The 22524-nt window shown below is 39.9% G+C and overlaps 2 protein-coding genes across 2 annotated transcripts in view; one reads left to right on the top strand and one right to left on the bottom strand.

Annotated features, from left to right (window-relative positions):
* LOC145436675 (uncharacterized) overlaps positions 1-22524 on the top strand; it is a 339318-nt gene that overhangs the window by 93316 nt on the left and 223478 nt on the right. The window lies entirely within an intron of this gene.
* LOC145449247 (MAGUK p55 subfamily member 2-like) lies at positions 4339-21522 on the bottom strand. The gene is made up of 15 exons (XM_080327717.1): positions 21106-21522; positions 19364-19482; positions 18695-18841; positions 17980-18082; positions 14597-14664; positions 13591-13681; positions 12609-12745; positions 11627-11758; positions 10666-10780; positions 9548-9645; positions 8393-8519; positions 7315-7377; positions 5904-5998; positions 5049-5135; positions 4339-4580 (listed from the first exon to the last, which is right to left on the bottom strand). The coding sequence occupies exons 1-15, from the start codon at positions 21143-21145 to the stop codon at positions 4419-4421; spliced, it is 1584 nt and encodes a 527-aa protein (XP_080183843.1). The 5' UTR covers positions 21146-21522; the 3' UTR covers positions 4339-4418.

Here is a 22524-nt window from a genome sequence, read left to right as displayed (position 1 = left end):
CCAGGCTGATTTTTTTTTTTTTTGGGGGGGGGGGGGTCCATATCGCGGTATCTTTCGATTGATCCCCGCTTTATCAAATTTAATGCTCGGCAAAGTGTGACGTAGTTTTCACTGAGGCGTGAGATTTGCTTGTGTCCACCCCATATAGGACCCTATGCCGAAACTACTTGCATGAACTGTATTGTATTGTATTGTATTGACTATATCGGACGAAGAACTTACACGACAAGCCACAGGACTGTCGAGTTAAGTATTTAGTATAGCCGAAAACTCAAAATATCTGGTTCACTATTCTTCTAATACAGAGAAACCCAGAGATAATACCCTTTATTGCTGCATATTTGTGATGGTACGCCTGCTTGGCCATCGTAAGTTGCAGGCTCGATCATTATAGTCGAATTGCGATTGTTGTGGTGGTGCCTCTTGTGCAGTGGCCTATACGCAGGGAGTTTGAAAATCGAAATCGGAACATCGTCCTTATGTGCTCGTTTGTAGTTAAGCAATCAAGCTTGTAACTTTCAACGGAACATTACGAAGACACTTATTCCAAGGTGGAGCCTCGCATAACAACATAAGTCAAACCACACTGAAATTCCATCTTAATTATTGTGTTTTAACACTCTATTGATGCACGTTGCACAGCTTATATTATGCACCAGTAACCTAAAGTAATTAGTTGGGAAAGTTTTGGTTGCAGTCAAATCCGTGGAAAATTGCATTTAATTTTCACAAAAGTTGCATTAAAAAGTTTAGACAATTTTTAGACAAGGTTCTTGGCAGTATTAGGGCATGACATCGATGAATCGATCTGTATCCAAGGCACTGTAGCAAAACTCGCAACTCGCAAAAATTCTGAGTATTTAGGAAGCTGCCGGAAGCTGTAAAAAAGTTGCAAGAGTTGCAAAAACTTGCCCTAGTGACGATTCGGGGTTACGCGACACCTGCATATTAGAGTCGTTATTTCGTAGGCTAGTGACAGTTAGGATCCATCACGCTGTTTTAACAAGAATGATGTGGCTCTCTGGATTCCACTGAACCAGCTATAGGCTAGGTGTTTGCCGGTGCGCAAGACATTCACGTGATTGTAACATGTTTTTGCGTGTATAATATTATTATTTGAAAAATGAGAACACGCCTTGATGCATACGATACCATGAGCCCAGTTAGCTCAGTCGGTAGGACGTTGAACTTTTAATCCAACGGTCAAGGGTTCAAGTCCCTTATCGTGCGTCTTTTCCTTTGTTTACTTTATTTTTATAGCGGTCTGCGAAATCACAATGACGCAATTCCGAGCCGTAGAAGGGACGTTATTAGTTTTTCATTCATAATTCTGGGATTTTCCACCGTCAATACTATTGCTGCAAATCCAAAAATTAGCTTCTATACTGGTTGGAATTCCGTCAAATTTGTGTTTATCATCGTTTTTGTAGGTAGCTTAAAAATTTCATGGCGTTGAAAGTAAGATTTGGAGGAATTTATTTTAATTTTTTATCAAAAATTTTTTGGCTAGAGCGTATAGGCCTACAGGTTATAATTGAGCCGAATTTTGTTTGCAGCGTTTTTTAGGCAACCTAACTATTGAATCAGTGAATCTCCGGGATCCGTAAATAATTAAGTCATTTTTGAACAGGCCTAATGTACATGTTTCTTACATATTTCATGCCCGGGTGAGTGTCTGACTTCAGAGACCACTTCAAGTCGTTCCTACTTTCCTTTTTTTTCACCGTATCGCGATCTTGCGTAGATATCTGAAGGATACAGTTACAGTATACAAAGTTTACTTCTATACTATTTCTATATAGAAAGTTTAGTTCTATAGTTATAGTAAACTCAACTCAAACATTCAACTCTCATTTCAAACTCTCGAAGATTGTCGCACCACGACAGCGAACCGCTTAATAATACTAATAATAATCGTTGGGTTACATTTTTCACCAAAACAAGTCACACACAATGTACAATGCGATGTCATGAGCGGATGGAAGGATATCGAACGACACGTAGGCTAGTTGTGATCCTTTTAGTTAGACTGACTTCCACCTCCGCCTAGAGTGCCCGATGTGACAGTTCTTATCGATGTTGATCTTTTTGAAACAACGGCCCTTTTCATTCCTTGAGAGTTCTTTCTTTCGTCGGGTCTCTGTCTGGAGAATAAGAGTCCAGATGGACCCTGGCGGGAATTGAACCGGGGCGCTTTTCGTCACCACTACGCTATCTCCCCGTCATATACCAGCGAGGTGGTAATTGATGAAAACTTGCACTCAAACAGCTGATTCACCAAATGTCAAACGTATATTCATCTGCCTGCTGTGGGACACGAAAATCCACATACTCTCCGAAAGAATTTATATTTCCGGCGATTCATGTTAGCGTGACACGTTAGTTCTTCTGCTGACAGTTATTTCGAGCAAGCGTTTCCTCGACCAGGGTAAAACTGAGCACAGTATAATGGCAAATTCTGATTGTTTCGTGCAAGCAAAATTGAATTCGATGCTAGGAGTCTACAACACAAAAGAACCATTTCCATTATATCAGTGGTTCCCAACCTTTGGGGGGAATTTTGAAATTTTTAGGGTGGAATCTAGCTCAATTTTTAAGGGGAAATCAGGCAGATACACTGAGTTCACAAGGTTTTTAGATTTTTATGGTATAGAACTCTTAAGTAGAAATTCGTTCTTTACAATTGTATGTTTCGTCGGCGGATTTCAATTTAGGTGTACGTTTAAATGCCTTCAGTAGCTTTTTTACCCCCTGATAAAGTGAGGCTAACAAGACGATTTCGTTGGGTCCGCGACAGCCTCTCGATCAAATTGCTACTGAGCAGGAAAACGTCAAGCCGAATTCAGCACAACGCCACTAGTGAAATTGTTCAACTTTTTAAGCCAACATATGGGCTAACCTGAAAAACGTACCGTACCAAATTCATCGATTCAACTCAAGTCCATAGCAAGCAGACTTGGTGATTTATTTTTCGACAGCGGCCACCCATACCGCCCCAACACAGGTCAAATTCGACTGTACTTTATCAAAGTTTAGTGCAGTCCGTATTCGCCATAGTTCGAACATATCTGAATATGTTTGACCATCAATGGCTCAGTCAACAAATGGTTGAGCGTTAAAAAGAACATTTTTAGTAACAGGTAACTTTCTCATAGGGGGGGAATTTTAGCTCAAATATCGGCCAAGGGGGGCACGAGACAAAAAAGGTTGGGAACCACTGCATTACATGTAGGCTATACAAGTAACAACAACGATACAACGCAAGAAACAGAGCAATATTCCCAGCCTAGCAAGCAAGATTATACTAATGAGACTCTTTACAAATAGTGCGATCTTTTTTAATCTTCAATGGCCGAAAATTATATCTTTTTTAAAGTGCGATATTGACTTGTTATCATCGGTGAAAATATTAATGGTTCGCTTATTATTTTGGTTCCGAATGTATTTTATGACCACTTTTGGAGTGGGTGTAGCACTGTAGAACATCAATTAATGCGCACGCTAATCTCACCCAATGGATATTCGTTTGATTAATATTGGCCGTACAGAATATATGAGGTCTGGTGGGCAGGTTTTTGATACGTTTAGGTATGTAACACTGGAACACTTGCGCACGGTTAATGATTTCGGATATTTTGGGTTATTAGCGAAAGATAATGAATTCGGCATATAAAAAACCAAAGAAAACCGAGATGAAAAACAGAGATGAAATAAAATCGATGCTGACGTAATATGCATGACGAAGATCAGAGGTGGTCATCAAAGACGTTATACTCTTACAGAGTATGCATTGAGCTTCACCTACTCGCTGCACTTACTCAAGTGACTAATATTTGTTCGGACCACACTTGGACAACAAGGTCATTATGGTTGTCTAATTATAGTAATTTCAGCAAAATACCGGTAAACTAATTCTAATATAATTTGTGAAATGTTTCCATGCTCCAACGTTAATTCTTAATTCTGGTTTTCCTGAAAATATTACTGGCTAAGTGTATCGTGCGAAACAAGCCTAGCTTGGTGATACGAAATTTGCTATTCTCATGCTTAGAGAATAAACTCTGGTTATTATTTATGAAGCGACCTTCGTTAAACGACCAATTTCAATAACTGAATTCTAATCCAGTTCGGAAAAAACTGTAGTTATAATTCTAATTCCAGTCGGATTAGAAAAAATGTGTAGCTATTATTCAAAGTCTATTCTAATTCAGCTGAATATTTTCTAGTTTTCGAAGTCTGCTTCCAGTTCAACAGCAAAGTTGAATACTTTAACCACCTCTGGCTGTGATTCGTCAATGGCAAATATGGCGTCCAATTTCCGCAAAATAAAAAGAAAAGGGTGTTATATCGCACGTTTGAAACAAAAAGTTAATAAGCATAAGAAATAGCAAAGAAATATGAACCGTAAAAACAGAATATCAGTACACCCAACTTGTGGGCACCCATTGGTGTCGCGTTTCCAGAGATTTCATTTGTTCTATGATAGTTTTTGCCACGTCGTCCCAGTTTGAGAAGTCCACCACGGAATCTATGTACTGCATGTAGTACCGTTCGATATCTTTGCTGGACAGTTCGTAGTTCTGTAACACAGGATTGCAGGTGTAATTACCATATATTATTGATAGCTAAACTACGGCTCGATGCTTATTACTACATTATGAATACGAGACATTCTATATCACCCAATTATAGATGTAAAAAGTTGGGTTGCCTATAACTTTATCTAGACACTAAGATTCAGAATCGACCCTCTGATTGCCGACTTGGGCTTGGTGGCTAATTGAAAATGACTCGACTTCACTAGAGTCAAAACTACATGAGTGATGATGTCTTAATTGCTGGTTTGGTGGCGTGGAAAATAAAATAAACTCGAGATTAATGAGCCTATTGCTATACCAGTATTTTCAGAGGATTTTAATTTATTTCTTTTGTTGTAGTTGAGTAGTACACTTAAAGTTAATACATTTTCAAATTTTTTTCAGGGCCCGTAGGCTGGGGACCCCTGGTCCAAAATACCCAATGTGATGCATATCGAAGTTTTGCCTTACCTTTCCAAAGCTTTCCATGTGCCCACTGTCTGCTTTAACGTAAACTGCATACGGCAAAAACTCCGAGGTCCGCACAATTTTCAGCGTCTGGAAATATCGACGGAAATGATACGGCCGAAAAGACACCAAATTATCGAAAACATGATGTAGAACAACTATTATTTTCGTTTAGTCATATTAATGTTGGTAGGTGGGGAAGTCGTCATCAACGCACTGGATAGTCACAAAGCGCAATGAATTAGGTGCTATCATAAAACACCAAACGAGCGTTAGTGTGATGCAGAATAAAAGGTAACTAGTCAAAATTTCGACATTTATACTCTTACGATTTCATGATCAGTGATACTCCAATATTTCAAGTATCTCCTAATTCTGTTTTCAGAATCGAATCATTGCAGCACAATATTTACCTCGAGATTCGACTCAAGTCATTTTTTTAATTACTAAAAATGACTCGACTCGGGTAACTTTGTATATTGACTAACTTGTAGGCCTACTCGAGTCAATATGCATGACTCGGCCAAGTCATATGACTCGAGACTCGGACGGCCAGGACAGGCATTTCATTGTAACTTCAAAGAATAGTAAAGTCACCACAATATTTGTAATTTGTCTATCAGTACTGGTACTTGGAAAATAGGGCCAGAAACTGTGAGAGTGAGCAAGGAAATTAGTAGGCCTATATTGTAAATGTGAGGCATTCCATATCACTGAAGCAGATTTGTAAAAAGCGAGTTGAAAATGATCTGAGCTTGTAAGAGAACACTGAACAGTATGACTGTGAGACGAGTCAAAACCGTGAAAGTGCGAATGCCTCGGAACGAATAACAAGATTTATCAAAAGCAAAGTCGCACTTGTGGTGACGCAACCAAGATGCAAATTTTCCCTGATCCTATGATTTCACGAGCCGTCAACAATTCCATTCCTGTGCTTGTGTCTCCGTGCTCTCCTGAAAGTAGGAGCGTTGGAACAATTGACTAATATATTCAACTTAAAGTAAACCAAGGATAATCGTCAGCAACTAGTAGAGAATTGAAAAGAATTCTTATAATTTAAATGTAGGCCTATATTGAAGTCCTGTGCCTCCAAGAAGGAAGGACGTAAGGAAGGAAGACTTAGTTTATTTTTGTCCTTGATGTTTTTGCGGCATATACACCGACTCATGATACACATACACACGATCTGCGCATATGCATACCATGAGTGCGTGATGTGCATATGCTGCTGGACAAGGAAGTGAAGGTATAGCCTTGTACAGCTTTCAAAGTCATGCACCACCCCTCCATGCTATCCCAGTAATGCATGAGCGCCAAGCAGGGAGGTCATGGATACCATTGTTACTAATCAGGTCTTTGGTCTGACCCGGCCGGGAATCGAACCCACGACCTACCGATTAAGAAGCCGGACGCTTAACCCTCACGCTATCTTGACGGTCCAAGAATCGCTTCAAACATTAGGGCAAGGGAGTATTACAACATCCTAAGACTTGGTTGTAGGCTATAGGGTTGCCATACTTTCTCAATTTTCAGGAAACGTTTACCCATCGCTTATCTCTATTTTTGGCCTAAAATGCCCATAAAGACCGCAAATTACGGTAAATGTGAGCCGAATTGGCGAGACCCGGGTATTTCCAAAGTTGAGTTGGAAAAATTAACTTTTTTTTTAGTCAACTCAATGAAATTCACTTTTGCAGCTCGTGAAAAATGCCTTCATTTCTGGTTCTAAAATATGGTAACCCTAATGTTACGCAGATGCCAATCAAACGTGATCGCCGATTAAAATGTCAGTAATTGTCCAGCCTCCGTTCCACAGATGACGATTAGCCACTAATCGTAGAATTCTAATCTGCTAAATTCGAATCACCAGGCTGGGTATGTCATGTCACGATGATCAGTCCAAAAATACCACGAAGGGTAAAAGGGCAACACGGTCCAAACGCACCCCAGGCATGATGCTGACGCACGTCATTCGCGTCAATTTGAGCCAGTGATATAGTTCAAATCGCAGACATTTGTGCAACACGGCCACCAGGTGACTTTACTTGCGGATTATATTATGCCTAATTAGAGCGATCAGAGATTAGCCGGCTATTCGGTCAGCATCTCTGCAATCAACCCAAAAGGATGGTTCGACTCAAATGTGTAGTTATAATTCTAATACAATTTGGAATGTACACTATGTAACTATAATTCTAATTCTAAACAAATTTGGAAAAGCTGAAGTTTTCTAGTGGTCCGTCTCCGATAATGATGTCATAACACCAACCATTCAATTCTTCTCTGCCGTCTTTTGATCTGGAAAGCGTTGACATTCGAGAAAGCGTAGCCGCTAAAAACAAAAAAATCATGAAATTATAAAAACCAATTCGGATAAGATCTAGACCAGTGCTTCTAAACCAGTGGTTCCCAACGTGGGCGATATCGCCCCCCAGGGGGCGATTTGGCAGTGTAGGGGGGCGAAAATGACGAAGGGGGCGACAGGGGGGCGATGACGAGTCAAAACGGTTGACCTTTTTTTTTTTTTCAGTCAACCCACGGAAATTTAGTTACAAAAGTGTGTCAAATTAGACGTCGAGCCGAAAATTTGACCTTTTTTTTTTTTTTAGTCAACCCGCCGGTGATTACAGTTTGTATGCCAAATTTTCGGTACACAAAATTTGGGGGGCGATGATCGGTGTTGACCTTGAAAAGGGGGCGATGGGTCGAAAAAGGTTGGGAACCACTGTTCTAAACCATAACCAACCTGCGCAAACTTATGCTAATCTACAAGTCTTCGCAAAACCTAATTTGTTTGTGAGTCATAAAACAAAAACCTACCACAATACACATGTAACATATTACTGAAGATTACAGATGCACTAGAATATGAACTTTGCTTCAACATAGTGTTGAAAGAACAAAATTGTTGAAGTATAATTTTCACGCTAACGAAAACATTGCACTGAATATTTATTTGGCTACATTCATATTGAAATGAACTTAAACATTTTCACCTGACACTCGTCAGGGGTAATCGTCAGCAACTAGCAGAGAATTGGAAAGAGCATCGTGCATCGACAATCGTATCTCGAAATATGACGTCTCTAGCATGAAATTTCTAATAAGAGAGCGTTCGATGTACTATTTTTAGATAGTAGCCTACACGTATTCCTTTTGTTGGCCCAGCCTTGGCTGGTGTATTTTGACAAACGTTGTCTTTAAGGCACACATGAGATTCTCTACTAGTTGCCGACGATTACCCCTGACGAGTGTCGTCCGAAAATATTCGGGTTCGTTTCCATATGAATATACCAATCCATTTCACATGTGATGACTGAAACATATGAAGTATAATAGCTTCTGACCGTTGTCGGCAATGCCGTAGACTTCCGGCTCTAAATCCGCAATCCGCCTGGCGACTGTCTCTGCAGCTGACATACTTTGCATCAGAATGACAATAGTTTTTCTCGATATGGGAGGAATGCAAGCCACCTGCGAAATGTCCAAAAAATTACTACACTAGCAGCGATTGCAAGATGCGGTATGTCAAAAACTACTCCAAGTGCAACCACAAATTGACATGTCTGAAAAACAAACATGCAAGTGACTTCTAGGGTACTAGGATAGTTTTAGCAGTTAGTTGGAGGCAGGGTTTTAATGACTCGGGTCACGATTTTTTTGGTGACTCGACTTGACTCAAGTCATTTTTTGAAATGCATGAAATGAGTCGACGGGTCAATTTTTGTATTGACTCGACTTATACTGGAGTCATGGTGCATGACTCGAACCAAGTCGTATAACTCGAGACTACGACGGCAAAGACAGACATTTCATTGTAACTCCGATGAAGTCGCCACAATATTGTTGGTATTTCGTCTATCAGTCCTGATACTTGAAAACAGGGCCAGAAACTGTTAGCACTAAGGAAAATTACGATATTAGGAATGTGAGCCATTCTATGTCACTCGAGCAGAGTTGAAAAAGTGACTTGAACCGGATTGAACTTGAAATTGAATAGTGAACGTAATGACTTGGACTCTGACTCGAGTCAAAACACTAGGACCTGACTTGACTCGGTGGTGAATTGAAAATGACTCGACTTGACTCGAGTCAAAACTATATAAGTGAGATTGGCTTGTGATTGTGAGCCTTGTGACTTGGTTACAACCCTGCAGAACATATATTCAGTTACTACGATACAAAGTTCTTATGACAATTTCACCAGTAAAAATGAAGCAAACTTGTCCCAAAATTGTCTTATGGTATCAAAAATAAGATAAAAATATAGGAAGGAAGTAGTTTTGTCGAAAAGCTGATCTAGCAGCATCGGAAGAACTCCAACCCTATCAAGTAATGGCATAGCGGGAGTGATGTAAAATCTACAACTTTACGCTGTGCAAATAAGAAAAATCATGTTTGAGTGCTCCGATAAAGCAAACGAATGTCCTTCTCAACACCTCAGGTCATCAGATCACTTCACGAACAGTAAGAGTAGATTCAAACAAAATTTGAAAGTCTACCTCTTCATACACCGCAATGTCGTGCTTGTCGAAAGCCGAATTCTGCGACACGCTGTACATTCTTCGCGTGGACCTTCTCTTTTTTGATCTCCTTCTATCTGTAACAAGATATACATAAGTAATTGAATTTATAGAAATTTTTTGATATAATAACGGCCGCAACACCAATGGGTTGTGGGTTCGAGTCCGACTACAGAATTTCTACCTAAGTGTTCGAGGTTTATCGTTCGAGGTTAGGCTGTTGTCTTAAAAAAGCCTAGAAGTGGGCCGTGCTACAAGTCGACAGATACAGAATAAAAAAGTAAGAAATATCAGCCTGGTGACCATTGCAGTCGACAGACACCATGAATCCCACACAAAGAAACACCAATAATTCAGACGGTGAGCGAAACAGTCCGTGTTCTTGGCGTTTTTGAGGATAGAATATTTGAAGAGCTTCTTGGAGGTACAGAACTTCAATATACAATTAAATAGTATATTCATATTGAAATGAACCCGAATATTTTCGGCTGACACTCGTCAGGGGTAATCGTCAGCAATTAGTAGAGAATTGGAAAGAACATTGTATATCAACAATCGTATCACAAAATATGACGTCACCAGCATGAAATTTCGAATGAGAGAACGTTCAATGTACTATTTTTAGGTGATACACGAACTCCTTTTGTTGACAGAGTTTTGGTTGGTGTATTTTGATAAAAGTTTTATCAAAATACACCAACCATATGAGCCAACTATAAACACCATAAATTTATACGTATTCTTGTACAAACTGCCGTTCAAATCCACAACCAGAACTAGGACCACTCAAAAAACCAGCAGTTAGTTGAACGTTGAAGTACTAGATTGGAGCAAAGTTATGGTTGTAGAAAATTTTGTATTTATTTGATAAAAATATTCATGGAAATGTCTCAAATTTCACTGGCTACCCCCCGAAATTGATAGGTTGTCAGAAGCAACACTGTAGGTCTACCACTACATATATTGACTAGTTCATAGGGAACCCTGGTTTGCGATCGCCATGTTTTCGTGGGTAAGAGAATACTGCACAACGTAAATGATTTCACTTATATCAGGATATCAGTGGCAACAAATGAATGTATTTTCAGTGAACCAACCTTCTGGCAAGATGGAGTTTATCTCTTGCATCGACCTTCGTTTTTCCTCCAGCGATTGGCTCGGTATCAGTCCTGCTCTACCACGAGGTTCGCCTTTGTTATTGACACGCCTCGCCTGCAGTTAAAGGATTTACACAATTACGATACATTGTAGACCAGACCAGTGGTTCCCAACTGGTGGGGAATTCAATGGTTTCTGGTGGGGAATAAAACCATTTGTTCAACGTTATATACGGGATAGTCGAAATATTCATGGAGACACATGTGCGATTACCGTTACCAGTTAACTGCACTGGAAACTATGCATCCAAAATTATAAATTGAAAGTGTCCTCGAAGGACGCCTAAATTTCCTCGTTCTTGGGAATTTGTCCTCGTTTTCTCTGAAATGCCATGAAAAATGCGACTCTGATGCGGCGAACGTCAGAGTTTCGTAAAAAATCAGGAGCCGAGTGAAATTGATGACCTCTTTTTCAGTCAACACATTATTAATAGCCGAAAATTCTTCAAAATTATCTGCTTTCTTTGAGCTTTCAGAATTTATAAAAAGTTTAAAGGGTGCATAGGAGTTTTGGGTAGTGGGGAATGAAGACTCGGAATAAATCTGAAGTGGGGAACGAAGCCAAAAATGTTGGGAACCACTGTATGTAAAGCCGCCCTTCATTCAATATATTTGATGCGACACAATTAAGGCTAGGTTAAACCTAGTACCTGAGTGATTTGATTCTGAATCTAGTATTAAGCCTCGAATCTAGTATTCGAGTATCACTAATAGCGACATCACAACAGTATGAAAAATGTGGAAATTTCAAGAACCTATGTACCTTTTTACATGACCACAAAAAATATAATGTCAAGTTCTGCATCACGTTGAAGATAATTTGGCATATTTTGACCATGCATATCTCATAGCACTTTGTGACAATGCTGTTATCCCGTAGTCAAAGTCTTTTAGTACGCACCTGCCACCAATCGGCATCGGTCTGGTCTACGACTTGCAAAATTTCACCCCTCGCGAATCCAAGGCCGGCCTCGTGGCAGGGAGTGAGCTTGTCCTTCTCCGGGTCATAGTCGATATGACACTTGAGGTATAACTGAAACAAAAGAGAATTTCCTTCCCAGTTTGTCACGGTGAGGATTTGAAAGCATGACCGGAGTCAGGACTGTTTGCCGATAATATGGAGTAGATATCACACTTTGCCAAAAATATTGGTATCAGCCATGGGAGGTAAAGAAACATCTACAATTTTATTACTTTCGTTGTAGGGTGTGATGACTCGACTTGAGTCAATGTTTGTATCGAGTCAACTTATACTAGAGTCATTGTGCATGACTCGAAATTAAGTCATATGACTCGAGACTATGAAGGCCAAAACAGATGTTTCGTTGTAACTTCGAAGAATAGTAAAGCTACCACATAATTGCTATTTCGTCTATCAGTCCTGATACTTGCAAAATAGGGCCAGAAAGTGTTAGGACTGAGGAAAATTACGATATCATGAATGCGAGCCTTTCTATATCACTCGAACAGAGTTAAAAATAGTGGATTTTACTGGAAACTGAACTCAACAGTGTCTTAGACTCGAGGTAGAACACTATGGACTCGGACTTGACTCGGTGGTGAATTGAAAATGACTCGACTTGACACGAGTCAAAACTATAAACATGAGGTCGACTTGAGATTTGGAACCTTGCGACTTGGTTACAACCCCGGAGAGTGAGAAGACCTGAAAAACAGCATCTGATAGGCAAACTTATACACATACAAACTACTAATCTAGGTAGCTGATGCTCAGCTAACGAATGCTTTTTGTGTGGTTCCACCTCTTGTCGCATATTTTCAAAAGTGAGTAGTTCCAGTTCTAGTTAAGCATTTTGAAAATCCAGTGATTTGTACAGGTCTGCCGATCAGACGCAACATAATCCCACCCCGCCTCCACTTACCAGTTTGGGCACTTGGTTTTCCTCGTAACTCGGAAGTATTTTGAATACGATCGATCCCGTGGCTTTGATCAAGTAGTCTTTCAAAATCTTTGGGTCGCCGTTTATCGCGGTGCCGTTCACTTCCAGAATGATGTCGTCTGGAAAATTACACAGCGATCGAGCTGGTTTCGTTGGTATTGCACAACAATTTTCATTCATGTTCAGGAGATTTGAACAGCTTCTTGGAAGAACAGGACTTCAATATACAATTCAATAGTGAATTCATACTGAAATGAACCTGAATATTTTCGGCTGACACTCGTTGACAAAAGGAGTTCGTGTATCACCTAAAAATAGTACATTGAACGCTCTCTCATTCGAAATTTCATGCTGGTGACGTCATATTTTGTGATACGATTGATGATATACGATGCTCTTTTGAGTTCTCAGCTAGTTGCTGACGATTACCCCTCACGAGTGTCAGCCGAAAATATTTGGGTTCATTTCAGTATGAATATTGAATTTCAAGAGATTCATGTGATACTGGGAATTGAGTAGGACTCAGAAGTGTATTACAGAGGCACTCCTTGAAGAAGTAGCCCCAGTGCAACAAAATATCCTACTTCACGTTGTTTAATAATAGATTGTCAGGCCACATTCGAGTTTGGTTTAAAAAATAAGTTTGCTAAAATCTTTCATGCTTCAAAACATCATTTTTCTGGATCGTTAGAATTTTTTGAACATGCTTCGCGGTCCTCAAAAGGACACCGCTTTTGAAAAACACTGCTCGAGTGTGTACAGAAAACCATATTCCCACTCATTTACGTGCTAGCATTGACATTGTTATACTGCAATGAAAAGCACAGCTTCAATAGTTCGACACTACAAATACGCAGAGACATTTTGAAGGAAGGAAACGCAAAAATTACCTTGATGGAACACCAGAGTCTATTTCCCTAAGCAACATTCAATGCTCGAATCCGATATAAAAAGTGACACATACCAATGTGCAGTAGACCCTTCTTATCAATCTCACTGCCTTGAAGTATCCTGGCTATCTTCAATTGCTTGTCCTCTTTCACGACAGTGATGCCCTGAAATAGTACAGTACAGGTATGTGGCACACGAGCAGACATGGTCAAACTAGTTACTAGTCAGTATAAGTTTTGGAAATGCATCGAAAAAAAACATATTTTTGTTATCGGTTGGATAGGCCACGCGAGCGATTCTGAGAAACAAGGGGGCGAAAATACCAAAGGGGGGGCGAAAATGTTAGGACGTTCAGTGAGATATATTCGACTAACGGGGCCGAAAAATCAGGGTTGGATTGACTTGAGTCATGACTCGACTTGAGTCACAAATTTTATTGTGACTCGTCTTGACTCAGGTCATTTTTACAAATGCGTAAAATGACTCGGCTAGTACTCCTGTCAATTTGTCTATTGACTCGACTTGTACTCGAGTCAATGTGCATGACTCGAGACAAGTCATATGACTCGACACTAGGTCGGCCAAGACAGATATTTCATTGCAAATTCGAAGAATAGTAGTCACCACATTATCGATATTTCGTTTATCAGACCTCATACTCTGAAAATAGGGCCAGAAACTGTTAGGACTGAGGAAAATGACGGTATTATGAATTGCGAGCCATTGTATATCACTTGAGCAGAGTGCAAAAAGTGGGTTGAAACGGATGGAACTCAAAATTGAACAGTGAAAACAATGACTTGGACTCGAGTCACAACACTATGACTCGAACTCGAGTCAAAATTATGAAAGTAAATTCGACTTGTTACTTGGTTATAACCCTGCATGCATTAATCGGTACCAAATAACTAGCTCTTGGTTACAAATAGGTTGGTGACCCCTGTTCTCGGCTTACAGAACTTGAGTCTAAAAATACACATCCAATACATGAATGTTTCTTAACTTTGAGGGATTGATTTGGAATCGTCCGGGGGTTAATCTCAATTCTTTCACTTAGTTAGATAGAGTTATCTATTTACCAACGGCTCCCATGACTTCTTGTACATCCCGACCATTCTAACAGCTCTCATCGGCGTTTCTTCTGTCACTGTAACAATATAAAGTATTTTGAAGTATTTTGAGTATTTTGAAAAGTTTGCTATGCATTGATTGAGAGATTTACCCTATGCGGTAAAATGAACACAATACAAATTCAGAATTTAGCTTAAAAGAACAATTGCAAGAAGTAGTTTCAATGAAATATTGAGACAGAACAGCAAATTGACACAGTCCTGTGAACTGTGTTAGGGAATATTGAATTAGGCGGCGACAGTGTCTAATGTCAACAAGACATTCCAAATACGAGAACCCATTTGGAGGCTGGAACACACAGAAATACTCATTAACACTTGTCTGTAAATAGGGTCCTGGCCAGGTTACACAGATGAATCAATATGTTTCACAATCACCATTGTGAACGGTGTAATGGAATTTTCAGAACTGAGAATATCCAGTTCTGAGAGTTGAAGTTTAAATATTTGATCGAAGTAGACTCAAATTACTCTTAAAAACACATTTAGAGGTACACACATACAATATACATTATACAATTGCATGGCATATTCATATTGAAATATATTTGCGGCTGACACTCGTCAGGGGTAATCGTCAGCAACTAGTAGAGAATTGGAAAGAACATTGTATATCAACAATCGTATCACAAATATATATTATAGAGTGTCAGCCAATCAATCCGGTTTATTTCAATATGAATATACTATTCAATCAAATCCAATTGTAACAAAATGTATATAGTCGATCAACATTCAGACTAATTCAATCCTCCATTCCATGGGATTTGGGTCAGTAACTGTATTTTACATGGTATACTAAACACTGCTGAAGTCATGACACAACATATTATAATAATAAGCCACACAGGAAAGTACTGGTTCCCCTGCGTCTTCAAATTACTAAGCACAGCATAGAAAAGTCTCTAATTAAGTCAGCAATGTGGGACCAGAACATAATATGTTATGCATGCAAGTCTATACATTGTAGGCCTATACATTACCACAACAAGGAAGTGAAAACAAGGACACAATTTCGCAAGTGAACCCTACTACCAGCACAGGATACATCTAGGATGCACATTGCACAATAGGCAGAATAATGTCTTAGAAACCAACACAAGTCAAAGGCCTATTGACTCAATACTACACAAGGAATGTTGCATGACGTATATCTCAGGGGACATATTTACTTACAGTAGCCTACTGAATGGTGGTGAATGATTCCTTGGATGCTGACATACTACAAGGCACAATAATGCAGTAGTCTTGAGATGATTCCAAACACGTTCATGTGTTTAGAGAAACCATTATATATACATTTGGGGCGTTACATATTTTGCTCAAGAATTGATGATGAGTTGATGAAATATCACCTTATAGGTTGATTGAATTACTGAGACCCTGAAAATGCCTGCAGTGACAACTCCCAACTATAATAATTTTTTATATCCATACTACATGATGAAGTGGAGATTGACCATTTGCTCATAAAGTGATAAGAATAGAATAGTGCAGTGCTTTTCAACCTGTGTGACGGTTCGCACATGTGCGAATGAAAAAAATTCAGTGCGAATGACGAAATGCTGCGATAGTTTTTACATATCCAAGGTTACTATGTTGGGTACTGTAGCCAGCAAGCGTGACACGCAAAAAATATGACTTTATCATGAGAATTCATGATAAGATTTGTCCGACTTGTAAACATGGTCAAAGAGCGTTGGGATGAACTAGTGTAGGGACTAGAGATGTGCAACGAGCGAGTTCGGGTCTGTGAAACTCGTTCATTTCGAGGCCAACCCCGTCTGCGTCGGGTCACATGACGACGTAACGTTTTGGCCAACAAGCCGCTGATAAAATGCGGTGCCAAAACATGAGCGTCGACAGAACCTTGGCCAAAAATTACCGATTCAGGATCACCAAACCATTCGGTATAGATATGCTCCGTTATCGGCACGGAATAGTCCCGTTCTTGCAATCTGAGTAGACAGTAGACACGCCGAGGAATTTAATTCACCCTAATTTGAAATCGCGTGCGTCAGACATATTTTGTAGATCAGTGTTGGATAGAATTATGGTGTGCGCGTTCTGTATGTCATAGGCCTACATGTCCGTAAAATCGTAGCATACTACTGTAATATGGATATTGAATTCCGTTTCATGGGTGAGGCTCGGGTTGCGAGATGCCGCAAAAACTCAGATTTTGGTAGTAGGCCTAATCTAAAACGCTGCTTTAACGTTATTAAACTGTTATGAATTCTCAAGTTAGATTGAGCTAAAGAGCAGAACACACAGTATCGTGAGTTTATTTGCTCTTCCCACATATACTAGCGAGACAGAAAATGGGAAATTGAAAAAAAAGTTGGAGCAACGTATCATAAGGTAGCGGACTCTAATGTGCCTAATGCCTACTCTGCTTGATCGTTTGGGCCTTATTTTCCAAGACATGAGGCAAATGCCTCGATACAAACAAGTGGGTTTTTCACCCGTTCTACATATTGGAGCCTCCTAGACCTTTTTGTCAGCTATCAAAATCGATTTCTTCCAGCAAGCATTTATCACTCGTGAAAAATACGTTGTATTTTGGATAGGAGTGCAGAACAGATTTTAAGACCTGGCCATCTAGGCACTAGTAGGCGTTCTTGTATAAAACCCGACAACTTGTTTGGCCGAAAGGGGTTTTAGTGAAATTGTTGAAATCAAAACGAGCGAAAATAGTACCGGTAGCCTTTTTAAAGAGGCACTTGATAACTTACGATACATAGTAGCCAATTTGTTGCACATCTGAACAAATAAATGTCGTATTTTCATCTACTTTTTGTATAACAATTTCTGGTTAGTTTGTGCGAATGAAATTAATTTTACAAAAAAAGTGCGAATGAAGCTCAAAAAGGTTGAAAAGCACCGGAATAGTGTATTCATATCAAAATGAACCGGAATATTTTGGGCTGACACTCGTCAGGAGTAATCGTCAGCAACTAGTAGAGAATTGGAAATAACTTTGTATATTCTATATTATTCATTAATATTATATAGAACATTGGACGAGTATCAGCCGAAAATATACGGGTTCATTTCAATATGAATATACTATTCAATGGTAGCCTATATTGTAGTCCTCTACCTCCGAGAAGCTCTAGGAACAGGAATATAGATACAATCTCTATAGTAGATTGATCTTAAGCTATCTGCTCGCCTGGATTACTCGAATTTTCACATCAGTGTCATCATAGTTGGTGATAGGATTGTTGATATACAAAGTTATTTTCAATTCTCGACTAGTTGCAAACACAGACAATTTTTGCATACTTTGAAACCTGCCCTCATAGAGCAGAACACCACAGGGAACTTACTCTTCGTAGGAAGACTCTTGGATCCATTTGATGTCTTTGAGTCTGATTTTCCTGGGGTCAAATTGCTGCGTTTAGCCACCGAGTCGTGACAGCCTAGCAAGGCCTGCAATCAAAATGGATTGTAAATGATAGATAGGCCTAAGCGAATATGCAGTAAAATCTAAACCAGTGGTTCACAACGTGAGCGATACCATCCTCCAGTGGGCGATTTTGAGAAACAAGTGGGCGAAAATAGCAAAGGGGGCTAAAACGTCCAGCGAGATATATTTAATCAACACAGCCAAAAAATGCAAGTGAATACGGCTTATTCTGCATACGACCAGAAAGTTGACTGAAAAAAGGTCAGCTCAACGGAAAGTAGACGCAGAAACCTGTTTTCCGAGTAGGCCTACCTACAAGGAAGGTGCAGATATAGCCGTGTAAGGCCTTCTGAGTCTTGTACCATCTCTCCATGCTAACACGGTAATGCTGAGTGCCAAACGAGGAAGTCATGGATACCAGTATTACTAATCAGGTCTTCGGTCTGACCTGGACGGGGATTGAACCCCCGATATATCAATCAAGAAGCAGGACCCTTCACCATTACGTTATCGTGTCGGTTCACAATTTTCAGCCTAAACTAGATCTGGAATACCTCTGGTTCTAACTGAACAGACAATGCACTTAAATTCATCCAACTCGATCAAATCTTAAAATCAACAAACTTAAAACAAACCACAATGTGAGGCGTGCTGAGGACCCTGCTAAGTTCCACACACAAGTCCCCTGTAGAGTCATCCAGCAGATTACAGATTGAGGTAGACAATTCGGAAGCTTCCAGCACGACTGGCTTGATTTTCTTCTCGGTAATCCCAGTGTGCGCCTGGGAGTAATTGCAGATTGATGCCAGGTTACTGTGCAAAACTTGTGCCACACTTGGCCAGGTTTCGGCTTGAAAAGTGGTTTCTCCTATTAATCTGATTATAATCTATGATACCAGTAGTTTCTAAAGCAACCGACATCCAAAACCACGTTTTTGCATTACGATGCAATAGATAACACCACTTAATTGAAAACTAGGGACACCAATCAACATAATGCTTCGCGACTTGTAGTTTTTAATCCCACGATTGCATTCTGCCGGATCAGCCAACTTTACGATCTCCGCCTAAAGTGCGTCCCGATTAGCAGTTTTTAATCACATCATTAGCATTCTCCCAGATCAGCTAATTTTATGATCTCCGTCCGTAGTGAAGCCTGTTTTATAAATGCAACATCAACCTTACCACACACGAAAGTCACAACTAAATAGCAGATAAGCCTTCATAAACTAACCGCTACTTGATATAGTGTCAAATTTTGTATGGCCCATTGCTCCAACAGAAAATTGTTACCCAACTCTTACCTTTGCCAGAGACTGGACAATCGGATTGCCCACTAGCGCTTGCAGGAGTTCTTTGTCCGTGTTTTTCGAGGCGGTCAGTTCCTTCACTCTTATGATGTTGTTCAGGACATTTTGAACCACTGAAAGCAAACAAAGAGTGAGTAACAGCCTATGGTTGCCAGAAAACTATCAACAATGGAATATACCGACCATTATATGAAATGTGTGGATATTTTGAGTATAAAATTAAATACGAATCAACTACCGTAATTTTTCGAATAAAGTGCGCCCCCATGTATAATACGCACCCTTGAAATGGCGTGTATATTCCGGGAAAAAGCCTGTACCCATGTATAGTACGCACCCTGCATTCGCAGTACATGAGTACATGAATAGTGGCCGGTTTAGTATTCGATGTCGTTCTGTTTTGCGATGTCACTGTCGAACAATCATGACATAATGATCGCTAATCATATTACAATTAACGGCATTATATCTGAACGAGAGTAGATAGTAGCCAAAGCCTGTGAGGTCGGCGACGCGATAGTTCAGGCTAGGGACACACGACATCTTGCGCACGAGGCCTATTACAATTACAGATACGATTGCTCAGGCCAACGGTTATGTCGGGCGCACCAGTTCTGTTGGAGATGCAACCGATTACCAGATCTTGTGTAGGCCTATGCGATTGTTAAGGCCTGTCGTTGACGCGATGAATCAACAAGGATTGCCGCGCACGCTTGTAGCAATCAGCGACCTGATGTCGCTCGCCTACAAACTGCAAACCAACCCAGCAAGAGATCGCGTGCTTTGCAGACGACTCTCTTTAATTAGAAACACGCTTTTCGTTAATTGGCAACACGCTTCTCTATGTGGCAGCGCGTTACACTCTATAATACGAATTACGGGGCCCAATGGCTGGATGTGATGCACGATTTAAACAAACATGAACAAAGGTGTGATTTCAAGTTTTTGATTGAGGGATTTTTTTTTTCAAGGCTTGCTGTACCCATGTATAATACGCACCCCCCTATTTTAGGGCAAAAATCAGTAAAATTTTGCGCATTATACATGGAAAATTATGGTAACCAAATTTGAAGAAACTCTTACAGGTAAAATCTTGATAGATTGGCAAGATGATTATTAAATAGTTCAGAACGCCTATTACTCTGTTCCTAGCAAGGCTCAACGGAAACACACATTCTCTAGGCCTACAGCAGTTGTAAACATTAAACAGGCATGCAAGTGCAATATTAAATTGTAATTTGTGGGTTGATAAATTCTGAACAGTGTCTAGAATTGACAAACTGTCATATAATTATCATTATGTTTGGACATGAACGGAACCATTGTCCATTGAACAGCATCGTTCCACTGAACTAGTGACACAATTTCGTCAATACAAAAATTCCTGTTCAGTTTTTGTATGTAAAGGTAACATCAAGTCGAAAGGATCAATCCTGTATGGAGCAAGGTATTCAACGTGGCACCATAGATATCTTAAAGTCTACATAGAAGACTAAATTCAAGCGGAATATGATATGAAGCTTTATAAAGTATGGTATTATATATAGGCCTTAAGTAAAAATGATATAAATCAGGTCAGGATAGGACATTCCCTTCAACAGGCATTCTAACACTATAGTTAACGGAAATTGCAAAATGTGTTATCAACCAAATAACCAATTGCCCTAATCTTTTTTGATAACATGGTAGCGGTATTTATTAACCCAGAATATGAAGAGTTGAGTAAATTACCGTACCTCTTTCGCCTTCGCCATCATCTGAGGTTATTCTCGACATTTTTCAGCGTACCAAAGACGAAAAGTCACTCATAAATTACATATCACGAGCAAGTCTTTATGTCCCTACAGATTCACGTCAACAGGAGTAGTAATATATCTGCGAATAACATGTTATGATAGCCCAGTTTCAACCAAGAATCAATAAATTCTTTTCATACTTGGGTAATTCCCCTTATAATTGGCCATGTGTAACGGGGAACGCAAAATTCTTCAGGTAAACATGTGTTTCCTATAATTTGCGGAATCCGACGGAAGGATCAAGGCATTCGGGAATATCGTCGCTACAATAGATTATTATTGAATGCCCTCCGCCTTTTTCATTAAATTACTTTATTATTTCATTAGCTTTCTACCGAAAGTGAATAGCGAAACACTGTTACAGCGAATTAAAATTAGTTAAAAGTCAGTGGTTCTAATATTTTTATCAGTTACACACAATCTACAATAAGATTTACTGAACAGATAAGAGAATGTCCAGACGACCAAGCACGGTGTCTCAATCTAATATCCACCTCGATCTGCTCCGAAAACTTCAACAACTTCTTTACCTCAGTATCCAAAGTGCATAAGTACGACACACGGAGTCACACGCGCGTCCACGTTGACCAACTACCATATGGTAGACAAAAAAGATCCTCGCTCTATCAAATATACAGGTCCTCGTTTGTGGAACAATATCTCGCCGACTATCCGACAGTCATCTACCATGTCCACCTTCAAGCCGAAATACAAACAATTTCTCATGCACTCATAGTACGCATATGTGTAGGCTATATATATTTTGCATATATTGAGTTAGTGTAGGCCTATATGCCGCAAAACATCAAGGACAAAAACAAACTACGTCCTTCCCGTCCTTTCTTACGTTCTTTCCTACTGAATCAATAAGTAGGCCTCCGCCAACTACGTCACACGGAACGATTTGATCTTGACCCTACCAAAATTATTCGAGTTATTCGACTGCTTAGTATTGCCTTTACATTTCACGTCCCTAAACCATTACTATGAACTATTATATAGAATGTCGTCGCCACACAATAATTCTCTCTATCTCTCTCGTTCATTTTCATCATAGCTACAAGGTTGTTGTCGCCGCCAATGCTCCCTCTAAGCTGCGCAAATGCGTAGTGCGGACACGGTCTCTGCGCAAAGAAAATCTAAGTTGCGAACAAAATATCTGAAGTGTTGACCTTTTTTTGGCGTTACGCACTGTTGTCCAATGGTCTGCGCAGTGAGTTGGTGAGTGTGCGCAGTCTCGTCCAAAATTAGAGGGAAGATTGGTCACCACTGGGATTAGGGGTCTCATTAGTGGGTCATTTGTAAATAACAAGCGCCAACGCTGCTCGAGACGGGGACCTGCAGTGCAAATGCACAGCT

The sequence above is a fragment of the Botryllus schlosseri genome, chromosome 1, assembly GCF_051294905.1.
Source record: "Botryllus schlosseri isolate E-star chromosome 1, Bs_hap1, whole genome shotgun sequence".
Taxonomy (NCBI): domain Eukaryota; kingdom Metazoa; phylum Chordata; class Ascidiacea; order Stolidobranchia; family Styelidae; genus Botryllus; species Botryllus schlosseri.
This window is presented reverse-complemented; position numbering and strand designations above follow the sequence as displayed.